The sequence below is a fragment of the Engraulis encrasicolus genome, chromosome 3, assembly GCF_034702125.1.
Source record: "Engraulis encrasicolus isolate BLACKSEA-1 chromosome 3, IST_EnEncr_1.0, whole genome shotgun sequence".
NCBI lineage: Eukaryota > Metazoa > Chordata > Actinopteri > Clupeiformes > Engraulidae > Engraulis > Engraulis encrasicolus.
The window spans coordinates 14,173,600-14,190,802 of NC_085859.1; the positions used below are offsets into that span (position 1 = coordinate 14,173,600).

General features: G+C 41.4%; 1 protein-coding gene across 2 annotated transcripts; it reads right to left on the bottom strand.

Moving 5' to 3' along the window:
- Positions 1-201: 201 nt before the first annotated feature.
- On the bottom strand, positions 202-15,706 carry LOC134445751 (solute carrier family 2, facilitated glucose transporter member 11-like). Of its 2 annotated transcripts, none has more exons than XM_063194812.1 (12): positions 15,627-15,706; positions 11,875-11,973; positions 9,424-9,584; positions 8,857-8,981; positions 8,222-8,351; positions 6,646-6,794; positions 5,898-6,085; positions 5,521-5,631; positions 4,703-4,804; positions 3,271-3,346; positions 1,124-1,251; positions 202-838 (listed from the first exon to the last, which is right to left on the bottom strand). In XM_063194812.1, the coding sequence occupies exons 1-12, from the start codon at positions 15,684-15,686 to the stop codon at positions 650-652; spliced, it is 1,518 nt and encodes a 505-aa protein (XP_063050882.1). In that variant the 5' UTR covers positions 15,687-15,706; the 3' UTR covers positions 202-649. The 2 variants fall into 2 exon arrangements, with proteins under 2 accessions (XP_063050882.1, XP_063050883.1); XM_063194813.1 differs by lacking the exon at positions 15,627-15,706 and adding an exon at positions 14,042-14,143.
- Positions 15,707-17,203: the final 1,497 nt, after the last annotated feature.

A 17,203-nucleotide genomic window follows, 5' to 3' on the forward strand; every position in this document is an offset into this window, starting at 1 on the left:
GACACAGGTAAGGGGGTACGTCAAGAAAAAAAGGTTAAGAACCATTGCTTTACAACACTGCATTCAACGTTTTGCCTTACACTTGGTGATGTATGGTTTGGATGCAGCTGGTCGGCCATGGAAACCCATTCCATGAAGCTGTCTGCATACTGCGCTTGGGCTAATCTGGAGGTCACATGAAAAAAAAGCTCTGCGGCAATGGACTGTGTACAGTATGCTCTTTATTTGGCACAACAAAAGTCACAGGATCAATAAAACACACCTTTGCAAAGCAAGGTCTGAGGGAGGACTGGCTCCTCCAGATTTCCAACTAAACTATTGGGCCTCAAATTTTGGATCTCAAAAATTGGGGTCTGTTTTAAGGAATAACACCGAGTTCAGACAAGAGCCACGTGCTTCATACTGTCTTTGGTTCTTGGGTTAAAATAAAGTTTTAAATGTAAAAAAATAAAAAAATTAAAATAAAATAACACTAAAATACATGTACCCTACCTGTACAAAATGTGTACATGTTTAGTTATCAATTATGGTTCTGGGGGAAATGTGTTACAAATAAAATAAAATAAAATTATTATTTAAAAAAAAACAAAAAAAACAGAAAAGCAGTAAATGATGCTTCAGAAATGTCATTGTGAGTGTTTGCCAACGTTCAGAAGGATGTTGACTGGTACATGTCTGAGACTAGAATCAGCTTTTGCTCCTTCTCCTTGGATTTGAACTCCGCTTGAATCTCCAGAAAGGTTTTGTTTTTGGTCTCCGGTACCATGAAGAATGTGTAGACTGACACGATGACACAGACAGCCAAGAACACTAGAAAACAGTACTGCTTGAGCCCACTCTGTATGAAGAAATGAGAGGAGAGCATGAATTCAGTATAAATGCACAGGACAAATTAAATACTGAAATATGAAATCATATTACTGGTAGGTTTGTTATGTGGCTTGTTTGAGAAACAATTTCACTAAGCCAATGTGTTTTCAAAACAGTCAGTGTCATTGCTACTTTACAACCAACTAAATTCTTCCCAATGTAATTGCACTTCTATGTACAACATTTGATTAAAACGTCTCAAAAAATCTTTGTTATCCCTGTTGCACTAGGGACTTGTGACGGTTGCACTTACCACAACAAATGGGAAAGCGATAGAGATGATGAAGAAACTGATCCAGTTGACTGATAGGCCGATCATGCACGCCGCCGGCCTCACCGTTTGGGTGAAGAGCTCAGAGTTCAGAGTACCAGTCACACCACCTGCAGGACAAGAAGGAAAATTACAACTTCAACATTTACCCAACAAAGACGTACAGTACAGCATAACGTTCATTATTCCTAACTGCTAAATCAAGTCTTGTGTTTTTCTTTTGTTTCGGACATGTAGAAGCTTTAGGCCTATCCTTTACCCGACATGTTTCGACGGTGTAACTTCAGTCTTCATCAGAGGGTCACATGAATGTTGATACATGCCGTACTTCGGAAGTTACATGGCGTACTACGGAAGTTACATGGCGTACTTCAGAAGTTACACTTTCGAAACATTTCAGGTAAAACTAGAATGGGCACTCGGTAGAGCGCAAACCTTCGCCTACGCCACTTATTTTTTTCTGGCCATCTTCAAAATGTGGGGCATAACATTCTCCAAATTTTGGTGTTAGTTTCATTTAAATCGGACCGGAATATCGTAATATTACATTTTTGGCCCAGTCTTGACCTCTTATTCAATTCAGCATGCACACGTTCTTCTGGCATATAGTGCTTGGCAAAGAAAAACGTTTTTGACCTTTTTGTGACCTTGACCTTGACCTTTGACCCAATCACTCCCAAAAAGTAATCGGTTGTTCCTTGGGTCATGACCAATCATCCCACTAAATGTCATAAAAATCGGCTCAATTTACGTTTTGACCTTTTCGTGACCTTGACCTTGACCTTTGACCCAATCACTCCCAAAAAGTAATTGATTGTTCCCTGGGTCATGACCAATCATCCCACTAAATTTAATAAAAATCGGCTCAATTTACGTTTTTGACCTTTTCGTGACCTTGGCCTGGACCTTTGACCTTTGACCCAATCACTCCCAAAAACTAATCGATTGTTCCTTGGGTCATGGCCAATCATCCCACTAAATTTCATAAAAATCGGCTCAGTTCTTTCTGAGTTTGACCTTTTCGTGACCTTGACCTTGACCTTTGACCCAATCACTCCCAAAAAGTAATCGATTGTTCCTTGGGTCATGACCAATCATCCCACTAAATTTCATAAAAATCGGCTCAGTTCTGACTGAGTTATACGAAGTACAAACAAACATTTTGACCTTGACCTTTGACCTTTGACCCAATCACTCCCAAAAACTAATCGATTGTTCCTTGGGTCATGACCAATCATCCCACCAAATTTCATAAAAATCGGCTCAGTTCTGACTGAGTTATACGAAGTACATACAAACAAACAAACAAACATTCACAAATAAATAAATAAATAAATAAATAAATAAATAAATAAATAAATACACTATGTCAGAGAAAGCTATTACATGTCTGGGTAGGAAGTCTTCAGTTTTTGTGTTGTTTCAAACTAGTTGTGTTATCCATCTTCTTATTACCACCCTCCCATTTCAATGTTTTTCGTGCTGTTCCTGTGAGGCTGCCCATAACCCTTCTGAATGATTAAGCACTAGGAACGGCTACCCAAATAGTAATGGAACCCCCCTTTAAACCATGGATAATAAGGTGGATACTGATGGAGGTTCTTAAAAACATTTTCTCTTTGGGAGAATCCAAAGGCTGTATTCCTGTATTAGGGGCAGTCACGGTGTGAGTTTAAAAGGCACACTGTGCAGGAAATGGTCAAAAAAGGTATTGCAACTATTTTGCTCATTGAAACTGTGTCGCCTATTGCCAAATTTGACCTTTTCATGAAAGTTTACTAAGTAATAAACTAATATTTTCTAGTATGGCCCAAGTACAGTCATTTTTGCAGCTTAGAATTTGATGGTCGTGGTAAATATTCATGAAAAAGGTAACATTAGTGAATGGGCAATATGAATACTGGAAATACACAACTAAAAATCTCGCACAGTGTCCCTTTAAGGAGTTGGACTGCAGATCACAGGGTGGTTGTAGGTTCAAATCCCACCTGACCTCTACACCTCCATGCATGGCTGAAGTGCCCTAACCCCACACTGCTCCAGGGACTGTAACCAATGCCCTGCAAACAACTAAGTCACTTTGGATTAAAGCATCAACTAAATGTAATGTAATATCTTTCAATACTGACCTGGTCCCAAGCCAAAGCTGAGGATGAATGCAAAGACACAGGCCATACTGAGATATGGTACCCATGGACTGGCCTCCTGAGAAGGGGAAAGTTGAAGGACACGTTAGTCCTGTGTTGAGAGCTTTTTGAGGCCCTCGGTACGCTTGCTGCGAGACGTAAATTAAGTTCGCCATCCAGGGCTGGACTGGGGGAGAAATAGGGACAGGGCACTTTTGACTTAAAGGGGCCCCTCATAATTAACGGCGCAGAACTAACTCACCGGTGTGCCCCGCCTCCTCGTGGGCCCCTATTTTCAGAAATGTGGAAAAAAGAAAATAAATGTTTTTTCTTTTCTTTACATTTCTGAAAACAGGGGCCCACGAGGGTACAGGGCCCACCGGGAAATGCCTGGTATGCCTGATGGCCAGTCCAGCCCTGGCGCCATCGCGAGCAACCGACTGCACATACTTCCTTTAAAAGCAGTGGACGAACACACAAAAAATACTGGCGGTGTCATCCAGGGGGCAGAGAGAGCGCAGCATTGCGATGCTGAAATTGGGAACACAGACTGTAAGGAAAACAAAACAAAAAGAAGGACTAGGAAGGACAAGGAGACAATACTGCTAATGCTCCCACATTTGCACGCTCCCTTTTCAAAGTGCAACAAGGAAGTATGATCGCAAATGTTTGTCATTTTGGACAAGTATGGATGCAGTTTCTAGTGTGCCGGCACTAGTATGCGTATCCTGCAACAAGCGTACCGCGGGCCTTACTCCTTTTCTGAGTTGTCTGTAATGCAATAGAGCAATTGTCACTGAATTTTTTACGCTTGCTGTTGTCTTCGTTATTTAATTTGGATTTGCCTCAGCATGGTTTAGAATGGCAAGCTTCTCAATCCTGCCTTGAAAACCACCCTGTTTTTCTTTTCTTTTTAAAGTGTGCAAATCACCAAGTGGTTAATGGTGTTCACCGATATTCAAGAACCATAACAACTTTCCACAGTGTGTTCTTCATTGTGCATCGATTTTGGAATTTACATGTGTTTCTTTGATTTACAATAAGCCAAATAGAACATGATATAAGCCATATTTCACTACTTTTTATGGAGTACCAGTAAACACCACTAACCAACATTGGTCTGTTGCCCATTAAGATAAAAAAAATTAAGGGTGGTCATAGGGACAAGGTTTAAAATGCTCAAAGCTAGCCATTCTGAAAAATGCTGAGACCAATCCAAATTGGCCAAATAAAGGAGAAAACGGGTAACAAAATGTTGGAGGGAAATGTGGAATCACTGTACTCTATTGCATTACAATACAACTTACAATAGAGTACAACTGCATTACATTACAACTTCTTTACTTCTCAACTTAATTAATATAGGCATTTAATTCATTAAACTGTATTGTGAAGCGTTATTGTATTTCATCTACAGAAGGAGAAAATGACTTACAGAGAAAGAGAGAGTCAGGGTTAACCCTAAACACCAGACACTCATTAAAGAGTATCCTCCAATGACGAGGACTTTCCTGCCCAAGGACTCAACCAAGAAGCCCTGGAGAACACGAAAGAAAACATGACAACAGATGATGGTGTCAACGGAATTCAACCTTTTACCTGCTAACTGTTTTTAGTGGCAGGATAGCTCAAAAAGGTAATTCACTATTGCGAGACTAGCAACAGCGACCTCTGCAATTACAAGGACATGGAGTCTTTTTCAAAAAATATTGTCTCAACACGTCTCCAACACTGTGGCTAACTAGGAAATTGGGCCCTACAGCAGGCCTATGTCTAAAATTCCAGGGTGTCCCTTTAACATGGTGTATACCAGGCTTGTACGAAATTCCGAATTGAATGAATTTCAATTCAAAGTAATGCCATAATACGAACACTGGGTGGTGTCATTACCTTGAATTTCTTTGAATTTAATCTACACCACCCATTGAAAGTACATAGAACACCACCACCTAGTGTTCGTATTATGGCATTACTTTGAATTGAAATTCTTTCAATTCGGAATTTCGTACAAGCCTGGTGTATACAGTAGTAGTTGGATAAACTCAATTGTGCCGCATGTTCCTAACACTAGGAATAATTCTACAGAACATTTTTACGTGTGAATGTATCATTTGACGTAATGTATCATTTGACGTAATGTTCTTATATACACATTTTGTTTTCCCTAAGACAAGCTATAGTGGTCTTAGTTACAGTTACTCTGTGCCAGCAGCACATCCATGAATGTTATGGCATGCAAAAGAATGGCCTTACACTGATGACAGCAGTGAAAAATTCACTTAGTCCAGATCCAAGCGTCACATACAGGATCTTATCCTCTGGAATGCCTGCTTCCGTAAACACGTAGGACGCATAGAAATAGATCTGAGGAATGAAATCAGAGTATACAAAAAAGATGATGGTTAAGCAAAGTAAAACAGTGTTGTACATGATACAGTAGGCCTACATACATTTGACTTCATTCATTGTATGGTTTTCGCAGAGACAAAAGATTGGATAATAAGGAGATAATTAATTCAAATTCTACTCATCCAACTTATGGACCTTTCAAGTGTTACATTATATACTGATGACAGTACAAATATTGTTTTCTCAGAGAAAACACAATGGACAAATCATTTAAGTCGTACTGCATTGATGCCGTTGAGCTGATGGAACAGTTGTAAGATGATGACGCTGAGAAGTTGCCAGCGGAGGCTCTTATCCATGAACAGTTCCCAGGGATTCTTTGACTTCACTCCCTCAGCCTCCAGTCTCTCCTGCTCTATGTCCGCCTTCTCGACCGGATATTCAGCTTCGCCGTGAAGGTGTTTCAGCGCTGACGAGGTGATAAGATGGCAGGCATTCCTCAGGTCAACATTTTGTTTTAGACTCATTTCAATCATTAAATACAGTGGTGCTCATATGTTTACATACCCCAGCAGAATATACGCTTTCTTGGCGATTTCTCACAAAATATTAAGGATTACACAAAACCTTTTTTTTCACTCATGCTTTTGAAAGAGAAAATTGGTAATAAATGTCTTAAGCCAGTCACTAGTGATGAGTGAAAAAAAAGGTTTCGCGTAATCCTTCATATTTTGTGAGAAATCGCCAAGAAAGTGTATATTCTGCTGGGGTATGTAAACATATGAGCACCACTACCAGGGCTCCAAATGAACCTTTTTCATCACCAGCCAAAAATGCCCAATATATTTAATCTCACTAATGGGTCAGAGTGTCTATTAGCCAAACTGAAATGGGTTTGCTGATGTTAATTCAGAGCCCTAAATATCACACAGTGGGAGAAAGTTTTGAAAAAGGTTTGAAGAATGAATACTTGGAAACTACAGTAGTTGATCATGTTACGTTGTGAGAGATAATGTAGACTCTGAATACCTTTGTCACACGCCGTCTCGTCGCCCCTGTCGATCAGTAGGTATCGTGGACTCTCAGGACACCAGGGCAGGGTGATGAGCTGCAGTATTGCTGGGATGGCGGTGGTCGCCAACAACAGGGCCCACCACTCCTCTCTGCCCAATAGCTCTCTGGAGGATATCAGGCAGGACAGACGGTACATTTGGTGGTGCAATGATGCGTCCTCAGTTTTGTTAGATGCGTGTGTGTGTGTGTGTGGCTACATTTTTGATTCAGAATTAATAATTCAGAATGCATGGGTGCCGCTAGGGGGGGAAAGGTGTCACAGATTCTAAGGGCCCAAGCACTGACAGCACTTACAGGGGCCGTTAAGGGGGCCCAAAATTCTAATCTTTCATGGGGCCCAAAATTTCTGGCGGCACCCCTGTCAGAATGAAATAGTTCCGTCGAGTTCCTTTTGATCTTTCATTTAATTATGAATTGTGAAGTGTTTACATGACGTTTTCAAATCACAATTAAGATTTATTCAGGATTAAAGTGAATTATTTCAGAATTGAATGTCTCATGTAATCGTAGCCAATGTGTCTGTGTCAGGGCATGCATCACTTGGCATGCGTTTGTCGCACTGTACAGACTACAGACAGCTAAAATAGACTGCGGGCAGTCAAACAGACAGACAGACAACCAGACAAACCCCTTCCGACGAACCAGGTAACTACTACAAACAAATAAATGTATGCTGCATACGCTCATGATCTCTTTAAACTGCATCCCTCATAGATAAGTCTACAATCAAATATTCTACAAATAATTATCATTAATGAGTGTAAACATGAGCACCACAAACCAGCCAGCAAGCCAACTTGAGCCAACAGCATCTGCACGGTAGGAAGAATTCAATACGAGTGGGCTCTTATAGGTTGAGGCGCCCAGGGGCGGATATAGCCGTTTTGGGGCCCTAAGCGAAATACAAACATGGGGGGCTCAAAAGTCATTATATACACATACAATTCTGTGTTTTGATGGTATTTTAGTGTTTTGTCTCATATATATATATATCTTATATTATATTATATTATATTTTCTATATCTTATCATATATATCTTATATTATATTATCTCTTATTTTAGGCCTACAGGTACATAAGTCAGAAAGTAAGATCAAGCCTATTTTATGTGTTTAGGGAAACTGGTGTGACAGTTGGGGCTCCAATGGAAGACAGATTTGGTCGGGGCCCAAGGCGATTGCCTAGGTTTGCCTAATGGAAAGTCTGCCTCAGGAGGCGCCTCCACTTTGGCAACTCACTCCACTTAGCCTCAGAGACAAGAACCAGAACCCTGTACCTACAGTGTACATATAATAATTCTTATGATAAAATTGTCTGCTAAATGTACTTCAGTTTTGAATATATACTGCTGCTGATTGAATCCCAACTTTCTGTAATGCGACTGTCGAAGCACCAAACTGTGCATTACTCCAGGGACTGTAACCAATACCCTGTACCTACAGTAAGGTACATAACTGCCTGTTGCTTTGAATAAAAACGCAAAATAATGTAGAGTGTACATTAATCTTGATTTATTCCATACTACTTACTGCAGTCCGACTACCTGTGCGACGAAGATGCCCAGGGTGAGGGATATGGACGTGCTTGTGGCCAAAGCCCCGCGTAACGCCCTGGGAGCTATCTCGGTGAGGTAGAGCGTTTGTACACACAAAGACACACCTGTTCAAACAGAAGAGGAAAACGAGAGCTGAGGTAAGGATTATAATGCTGCCAGTTGGTAAAAGTCAAAAGTGTAGGCCTATTACATTTTCTACGTTTACGTGACACATTAATTCTGAATTAAATCCATTTAATTCTGAATAAAGCTTAATTCCGCTTTGAAAGCGTCATATAAACACTTCTTAATTCGGAATTATATGAAAGATCAAAAGAAATTTGATGGAACTATTTAATCCTGAATTATTAATTCGGAATTAAAAACCTCAACTTGTTGTCAACACTGCTAGCCACTTCATCACTTAAAGTTTGGCAACATGGTTTATATTGGATGAGTACTGCAGCGGTCCGCAACAATTTCGGCACTGCGATTGTTCAACAGAAGGCAACATTTGGAACCTCCCATCAGAAAACATGAGACAATCAAGTCAAATCAATTTTGCAAAATTATGCCCTGTGTATCATCACCTTCAATGGTAGATAAATATTAATTTTGGATGACCTTTACCTCCATTTATGCCACTGAGAAGTCTGGAGACGACGAGCAGCTCAAACAAACGGCTGAAATAACTTATTCCCACAAAAGCAGCTGCTAGCAAAGCAAAAATGTTGTTGATTAACATTGCACCTTTTCTGCAAGGAAAAGGGGGACATATTCATTATTTGAGATACAATCTGTTATACAATGAATGTTATGTACAGTGGGGCAATTTGCATTGCAGTTTCTCATTATTTTCAGACTTTGGACTGCGGTCAGGGACGTAACCAGACATTTTCAAATGCAGAGGTCAAGTACAGCGTGCTGTACTGCATACTGTACATTTATAATGCTTCAAACAATTTAGTCAAACTCTTACAGTAAGTTTATTTTCATTAATCACTGCCTTGAGGATAAATGGGGGTGGTGTAGACTAAATGTATCATTGTTGATCATATATCGATTTACATCAATAGATAAATTATAGCCTACATTACTGAAAAAAAATACAGAGGACATGACCTCTGTGTCCTCAATGGTAGTTACGGCCATGACTGCGGGTGTGTAATATAACTAAGTAAAACATGCAATACCAACCTCCCATACTTGATGGCCAGTGTCCCTCCAACCCAAGAGCCCACCAGTCCCCCGAGGGTGAAGATGGACACAATAATGGACCAGAAGAGGGTCAGCAGCTCCTGTGATATGGCAGACTCGTATCTCTCCGTCCATGTTTGGTTGATAAAGGTCATCACATACTAAGGGATGAGGAACAGAAACAACCAGACATGATGTGTGAGAGAAGATTATCGCGTCAGAATAGCAGCTGTGGAGGGGAGGGAGGTCTGTCTGTCTGTCTGTCTGTCTGTCTGTCTGTCTGTCTGTCTCTGTCTCTGTCTGTCTCTCTCTCTCTCTCTCTCTCTCTCTCTCTCTCTCTCTCTCTCTCTCTCTCTCTCTCTCTCTCTCTCTCTCTCTCTCTCTCTCTCTCTCTCTCTCTCTCTCTCTCTCTCTCTCTCTCTCTCTCTCTCTCTCTCTCTCTCTCTCATCAAAGGCATAACAAGCCCAAGAACATATCTTTAAAAAACATGGCTGGCCTGAAGGGGAGAGGGAGCAGAATTGTGACAAGTGGCAGTATTGGAAAAATAAAAATGACGCTGGCTATGTAATTCTGTTGCAGAATGTGCCGGTCCGGCCCTGGTCGCATCGTCACAGGAAGTAGGCCTAGGTCCTTTCCCCCTTTCTTCTATGGCCCATTGACTCCTGTCGTGCCGCAAAGCGAGTCCCTGCCAGAACACGAGTGTCCTCATTGAAACCAATGGAAACCAATGACCAATTTTTCAGATATTTTTTACCCATTTTTGCAGACAAATCCGACACAATTTCAGATGGAAAGCCTACCAATAAAGCATCTACATTCCTTCTGGAAGTATTACAAAGAGCTGGTTACAATTTCAGTATTAATTCCATAAAATAATCGAAGAATTGTCATAACAAATGTTACGGTTTCATTCAAATAGCTCATATTAAGTGGAGGACGAGTAATGTTTCATAAGCATGTGTTTAGTTCATAAATTATGTAATTCATTCTGCAAAAATTTGTATAATTTTCTCTCAAAAAATGTCATTGGTTTCAATGAGGACACTCATGTTCTGGCAGGGACTCGCTTTTCGGTACGACACTCCCATTCAGGTTTCCCCGTCCACATTTGCCACATTTGATCGCAGTTGCCATCTGGTGTCAACATATGTAACACTTTCTCTGGTAACTTGCCTCTTTCCTTCCTGCCTCTTCCCTCATTATTACCCCCTCCTCTGTGAAAAAAAAACTATAAAGGTTGCCATGCCACCCACTGTCAAGCTGCAGTGGGTTTTTATTGCCTTTTCCCGTTTTCAATATCCTTCCAAACGAGAGAATGACTTCTTGTAAATTATGTTTTAATAGATAATGAATAAACCCTTGTACACAGTCTCACCCCAAGTAGTCAATATCTGACCACCTAAGGCCAGACTGCAATTTTGAATGTCTGAGGTATGCCTTTGGAGTCAAAATGTGACTTTGTCCTCAAAGGCGTCCCCTTGTGGCAGCATAACGTTATTGAGGTTACGTTTCGGAATAGGTTTTGGTTAAGGCCACATAGTACATGGAAGGAATACCCAACACTTGCAGTCTGGTCAAAGGTAGTCAGAAATTGACTACTGTGGGTGAGACTGTGTTGACCCTTTCAATATCTAAGGCAGTGTTTCTCAAACTTTTCTTAGGCGAGGCACCCTTTCAAATCATGAAAAATGTCAAGGCACCCCAAACCAACAAGCCGTAACATGGCATTGCATCCGATACCACACAAGCTTAGAAAAGTAACACATTTGGAGACGTCACATGACCTACGGTCGAAGTTGCAGCTGTCTGGGGCGACCTATATGTACTTTATTGTGCGTAAATGGCAGATGAAAGATTCCACTGACTAGCATTAACTTATCAATTTAGACAAATATGTATTATATTACATAATTTATTTATCAAGCACGTTTCCGCGGCACCCTTGTTGAGAAACACTGATCTAAGGTGACTCAAGGGTCAGCCGGGGCACCAAACAAATATGCTACGGAATAAACATTTGAACTAAAATTACTGTAGTAAGGTGTGAGCTGTTATTCACCAACTAGGGGCTTTGGGGCCCCGAATGGCTGCCTGTCTAGCCTGGTGACAAGATGCGCCTCTGATGATGTCAAGCCCAAGCTACAGTATGCCTTTCAAAGCTGTAGGCCTATCTACCTCTTGACTTCATAAAGTAAATGACCTGAGGTCAAAAGTTGTTCCTCCCAAGTGAATACACGAAGAAGAATGGCTAATGATTAGTGTTTTACAGGCATACAATGATTTGATTACATGGTTCTACAGGCAGATAGAGCATTCAATCAGGTCTCCAATGTGGTCAATAAAGTAGGTCCCACCCAAAGATTAGTTATGCCAGGGACAGTAATTTACAACATAAAAAGGCAATTATGTCTCCAGGTCAAAATGGTGGTAAATATATTACACATTCTTACCTTGCTGGGTGAATTTACAATAGATATGTTGTATCCATACTGAAACGCCCCGCCGATACAAGTGGCACAGGCAGTCAGAAGCAGCGATAGTCTTGGAGTCTTAAAATAAACAAACAAATAAATAAATGTTCTTTATAAATGTTTCAATACAGTTGATAGGCTACATGTTTCAATGCAGTTAACGTGTACATCGTATCAGTCATGGTGTAATAATTCCAAAACTGAAGAAATCACCCTTCCAAGTTTATTCAAAGTCATAATACGGCCCTTTTTGCTCACAATCAAACAGCAAACAGTGTTCTCTGATGATTTCTGAGATTCATTGGAAACCTGTGTTCAGGGCTGTAACCAGACATTTTCATATACCGAGGTCAAATACTGCATGCCGCACTGCATACTGTACATTTAGAATGCTTCAAACACTCTTCAGTTTTTTTTTCATTAATCACTGCCTTGAGGACGAATGGGGGTGGCGTAGACTGAATTTATTGCTGTTGATCATATATCGATTTTTCGTCATAGATACATTTTACATTACTGGAAAAAATACATGACATGACATGACATGACATGACATGAATACAGGACATGACCTCTGTGTCCTCAATGGTAGTTACGGCCATGCCTGTGTTTGAGTACTTGCTAATGATTCAATGATGAGGTCGAGATGTACTCTGCACACGGCTGAGCAGGGAAGCATGCCAGCGTTCCCAAGTATGCTAGTAAGTAGTGGTGGTGCACAGATCCAAGAGGCAGGTGCAGGATAAAAAGGTCAGACAACTATGAAAATAAAGTTGAATGTTTGCACACTTAGGACCGTTTTGCTTTTTTTTTTTTTAAATTCCCCAAGTAAACGTCTTTGAGCTACACACTGTTTTAGTTACGTGCCTCAGCCTAATGGGGTCATCCCCGGGTCCTATGTTCCCTACAACCAGGGAACTTACAGGTAGGACCCTTTTTTCAAAAAAAGGGTTCTATGCTCCCCGCTTGGTGTTGCACCTGTGACAGGTTAGGTTTAGGGATAGTTTTGATCAGGGCACAAATTTACAACTCAGAAACATTGGATTACTGACAGGTTAGGTTTAGCGATGGTTTTGGGAAGGGTTATGTCGCATTCCCAATATGCAACCAGGAGGCAGCTACCTCCCACTTGAAAGCGTTCCAATCAGCAAGTCAAACTTGAACTATTTCTATCACTGTGTACCCGTGCTGTGCACTGTCATTGCTGTGTTGACGTCCCGATTTCGAAGTTGGGGTACTTCGATTTGGCCCCAGCCTGCGACTTGAACATTCCGCTTCAACAGGCATTCCAATGCATTTCAGCATGTAGGAGGTCAGAAATATCCCATCTCCCACCCTCGGAGAATGCACCATTAGATACAATGTGGGGAACATAGAACCCTTTTTTCAAAAAAGGGCCCCAAGTTCCCTGATTCCATACAAAGCCCGGGGAACATAGGTACGCATCAGACTAATGCATTCAAAAGTATGGCTTCCTAAAACTCTTACTAAGGTGCTGTTTGCATGTAGCCAGATATTTTTAAATGTAGACATTTAGACAAAGTTTTCCTCCTTTGTAGGTGTAAACGTGGGAGTGTACCTATGTTCCCCGGGTCCTGTGTTCCCCGGTCTTTGTATGGGACCAGGGAACATAGGACCCTTTTTCTAAAAAAGGGTTCTATATTCCCAGCATTGTATGTTTCCGAGTTTTCAAATTGTGCCCTTCCCAAAACCATCCCTAAACCTAACCTGTCAGTAATGCAATGTTTCTGAGTTGCAAATTTGTGCCCTGATCAAAACTATCCCTAAACCAAATCTGTCAGTAATGCAATGTTTCTGAGTTGTAAATGTGTGCCCTGACCAAAATTATCCCTAAACCTAACCTGTCAGTAATGCAATGTTTCTGAGTTGTAAATTTGTGCCCTGACCAAAATTATCCCTAAGCCTAACCTGTCAGTAATGCAATGTTTCTGAGTTGTAAATTTGTGCCCTGACCAAAATTATCCCTAAACCAAACCTGTCAGAGGTGCAACAACACCCTGCTGTGGGAAAAGCTCCTAAATGAGCCATCTATGAGCAAGCAGAGTGGCTGGATAACTTCATTTGATGAAACCCAAACAGCTCGTTTTTGTTTTTTTGGGGTTTTTTTGCCAGTAATTTATCTCACCTGAAGAATATTCTGCTTCATTTTCTGTCACCCTTACATTCACTTCTATTGGCTTTGCATTTACTGTTGTGTGACTAATATGCGAGTACAAGTACTTACAGGTATGTGCCGCACAAAGTAAATGGAGAAAGAAAAGAGTCTGCCATTTCTGCCTTCTGCCTGTGGCCTTACCCAGGGCAGGACTAACGTACAGGCTAGATATGGCTGTAGCCTAGGGGCCCCCGCCAGCCAGGGGGCCCCTGATTGACCAAAAGTGAAAAATGACAGAATTGTGACAAGATGCAATGTTGGAGAATTCATCTATCGTGTTAAGCACAGTTGGTAGACATGTTATCCCTAATTCCTAGCTTGTAACTATGACACTGTCGATGTTGCAAAATTTGCCTTCTGAGGGGGCCCACAGCAACCTGTAGCCTAGGGGCCCCAGGCCGTCTAAATGCGGCCCTGGTCTTACCACAGGTGATTTCTCTAACGAGCTAATTCACTAATTAGTGTACCTCCTAGCATAGGGATTGAGATAATTAGAGCCAACTGGTTCAGTGAATTGGCTGTGACAAATAAGTGGCAGGACTTTTACTTTTTTCAAAATGTTTTCATACAAACAGAGAAGTAAGAAGATCACATTATGCTAAAACAGAAGTAATACGATTAAAATGGAAAATACTTTGTCAAATCACCATGTCAGGTCTATGGTGTGATGATACCTTTAAAACTGTATGAATAAAATATCTTAAAAACTGACACAGCCAGAGTTATCCAATCAATCCTTCCTCAATCGTTAAGGAAAACCAGGGCAAGGATCTTTGCAGCACAAGTTTCATACAAGTGCGGCGGGACATTTGTTATAAGGCCTCATAAAGACACACAAGCCTGTCTTGTCTGTACCGCCCTACAAAACAAGAACGCAGTAACTCAGATTTTGGCAAACTGAGAAAAAAGGCTTCAAAGTTTTCTATATGGCCTGACAACTGTGTTGTCGATAAAGTGGTGGTGACAGTTCCTTGTAATACTTTTTTAGGATATAAATTAATTGCACACAAAACCCCCCAAAAAACAAAACATTTATGAGTCTTTTTGCCACAAAAACAGAGTTACTGCATTCTTGGCTGGTGTTGCTACCACACAATTGAGTTACTGCAGGAGTTACTGCATTCTTGGCTAGTATTACTGTCTACTCCCAAACCATTCCCATTGGAAAGTGCAGCAGTAACTCACCGATTTACTGCGTTTTTGTTTTGTACGACGTAACATCATTTTTGCACTTTCAACATGATTTTTCTCTAAAACGGGACGATGTTGGACCACAGTTTTTTGACACAAGACAAATGAGTTAGTTCAAAGCCCATTTCCGATCTAAACTCAATTTCGACCATTTTCGATTTACTGCGTTCTTGTATCGCACGGCAGTGTAGCCTCACAAGCAGAGCTTTTATTTATGATGGTTCCTATTATACAATTGACCTTTCATTAGTCCACAGATCACTTGCTTGTAAAGAAAAAAAAACAGCTTGTATGTTCTTAGGCCTACGTGTGTATCATAAATAGCATACAAAGCCTAGTACATGCGTGATTAAAAACAACATACCACACATTGTCTGTGTTCCCCTTGCAGCTGAATATCTTTATCTCCGTTTGTTTCCTTCATCTTAAGATCCCCTCTGCAGGCTACATTACATCCTTCACTTGGCAGGTTGTTAAAAAAAAAAGGGCGTCCTGCAATTTCTTGAGAAATGTGTCCGTGACTTGTAGTCCAGTTGGAGTGTGAGTGACGTCTGTTCCTGAGACAGGATGTTAATGAGCACTGAATGAACAGGAATATTCTGGGTCTGTAATTTGTAACTCCGTCTGTGAATGTATAGACAGAATCCCAGTTCTACCCTCCCTCCTGTGTGTGTGTGTGTGTGTGTGTGTGTGTGTGTGTGTGTGTGTGTGTGTGTGTGTGTGTGTGTGTGTGTGTGTGTGTGTGTGTGTGTGTGTGTGTGTGTGCAGGGATGCCAACAGGGGGTGGATAAAGGGGTCAGTTGTCCTGAGCCCAGTGAGAGAGGGGGCCTAGAAATGGGTCCAAATTACATTACATGTATTAGGTGGGGGGCCCTTTCACAGAACTTTGTCCTGGGCCCAAGAAAACCTGTCAGCGGCCCTGTGTGTGTGTGTCTGTGTTTGTAAACACAACCCTAATAAACCTGGTCAATGATTACGACACACTTTGGCTGTGACTTATCTACCTAGAGATTTGTCTGTCTGCATGTTCTCTTGATAGTGAACACACCCATTTTGCTTAGTTTAGTCACTCATCATTTAATTTCTCTACTGGCATTGTGAAAAGGGGGACTGTGCCTATGTTCTCCGGGTCCAATATTCCCTACGGGACCAGGGAACTTAGGAGCCTTTTTCTAAAAAAAAAGGGTTCTATGTTCCCTGCATTGTATCTAACCCTTCCCAAAATCATCCCTACACTTAACTTGTCAGTAATGCAATGTTTCAGAGTTTTCAAATTGTACACTTCTCAAAACCATCCCTAAATCTAACCTGTCCGCAATGCAATGTTTCTGAGTTGTAAATTTGGGCTCTGACCAAAACCATCCCCAAACCTAACCTGTAACAGGTGCAACAACAACCTGCGCTTTGCCATGCGGCAGCGGTCTACTTGGAAGCAGCGGAGAACATAGAACCCTTATTTGAAAAAAGGGTCCTAAATTCCCCGGTAGAGGGGAACATAGGACCTGGGGAACATAGGACCCGGGGAACACAGGGATGACCCCGCAACAACAACCTGCGCTTTGCCACGCGGCAGCGGTCTACTTGGAAGCAGCGGGGAACATAGAACCCTTATTTTTTTTTCAAAAGTCATAAATTCCCCGGTTGCAATGACCCCGCCGGCCTAAGGGTTCTTTATTCCCAGACTTGAAAGCAGTGCTGCATGATCTCAGGAGCTCTCCTACTGTACCTCCCTGGTGAAGCAAGGGTTATCCTTTGCTCATGTTGCGATGTTCTTGGTAAGTGTTACATAATCCCAAGCATTTGGATATGTATACAGGTATTTTTTTCTGACTTTTCAGCCTTTATTGGTTTTTGTGAGACAGGATAGTGGAGGAGAGAGAGACGCGGAAAGACCGGCAACGGACCCGGACCGGGAACCGAGCCCGGGTCGGCCAAGTGGTA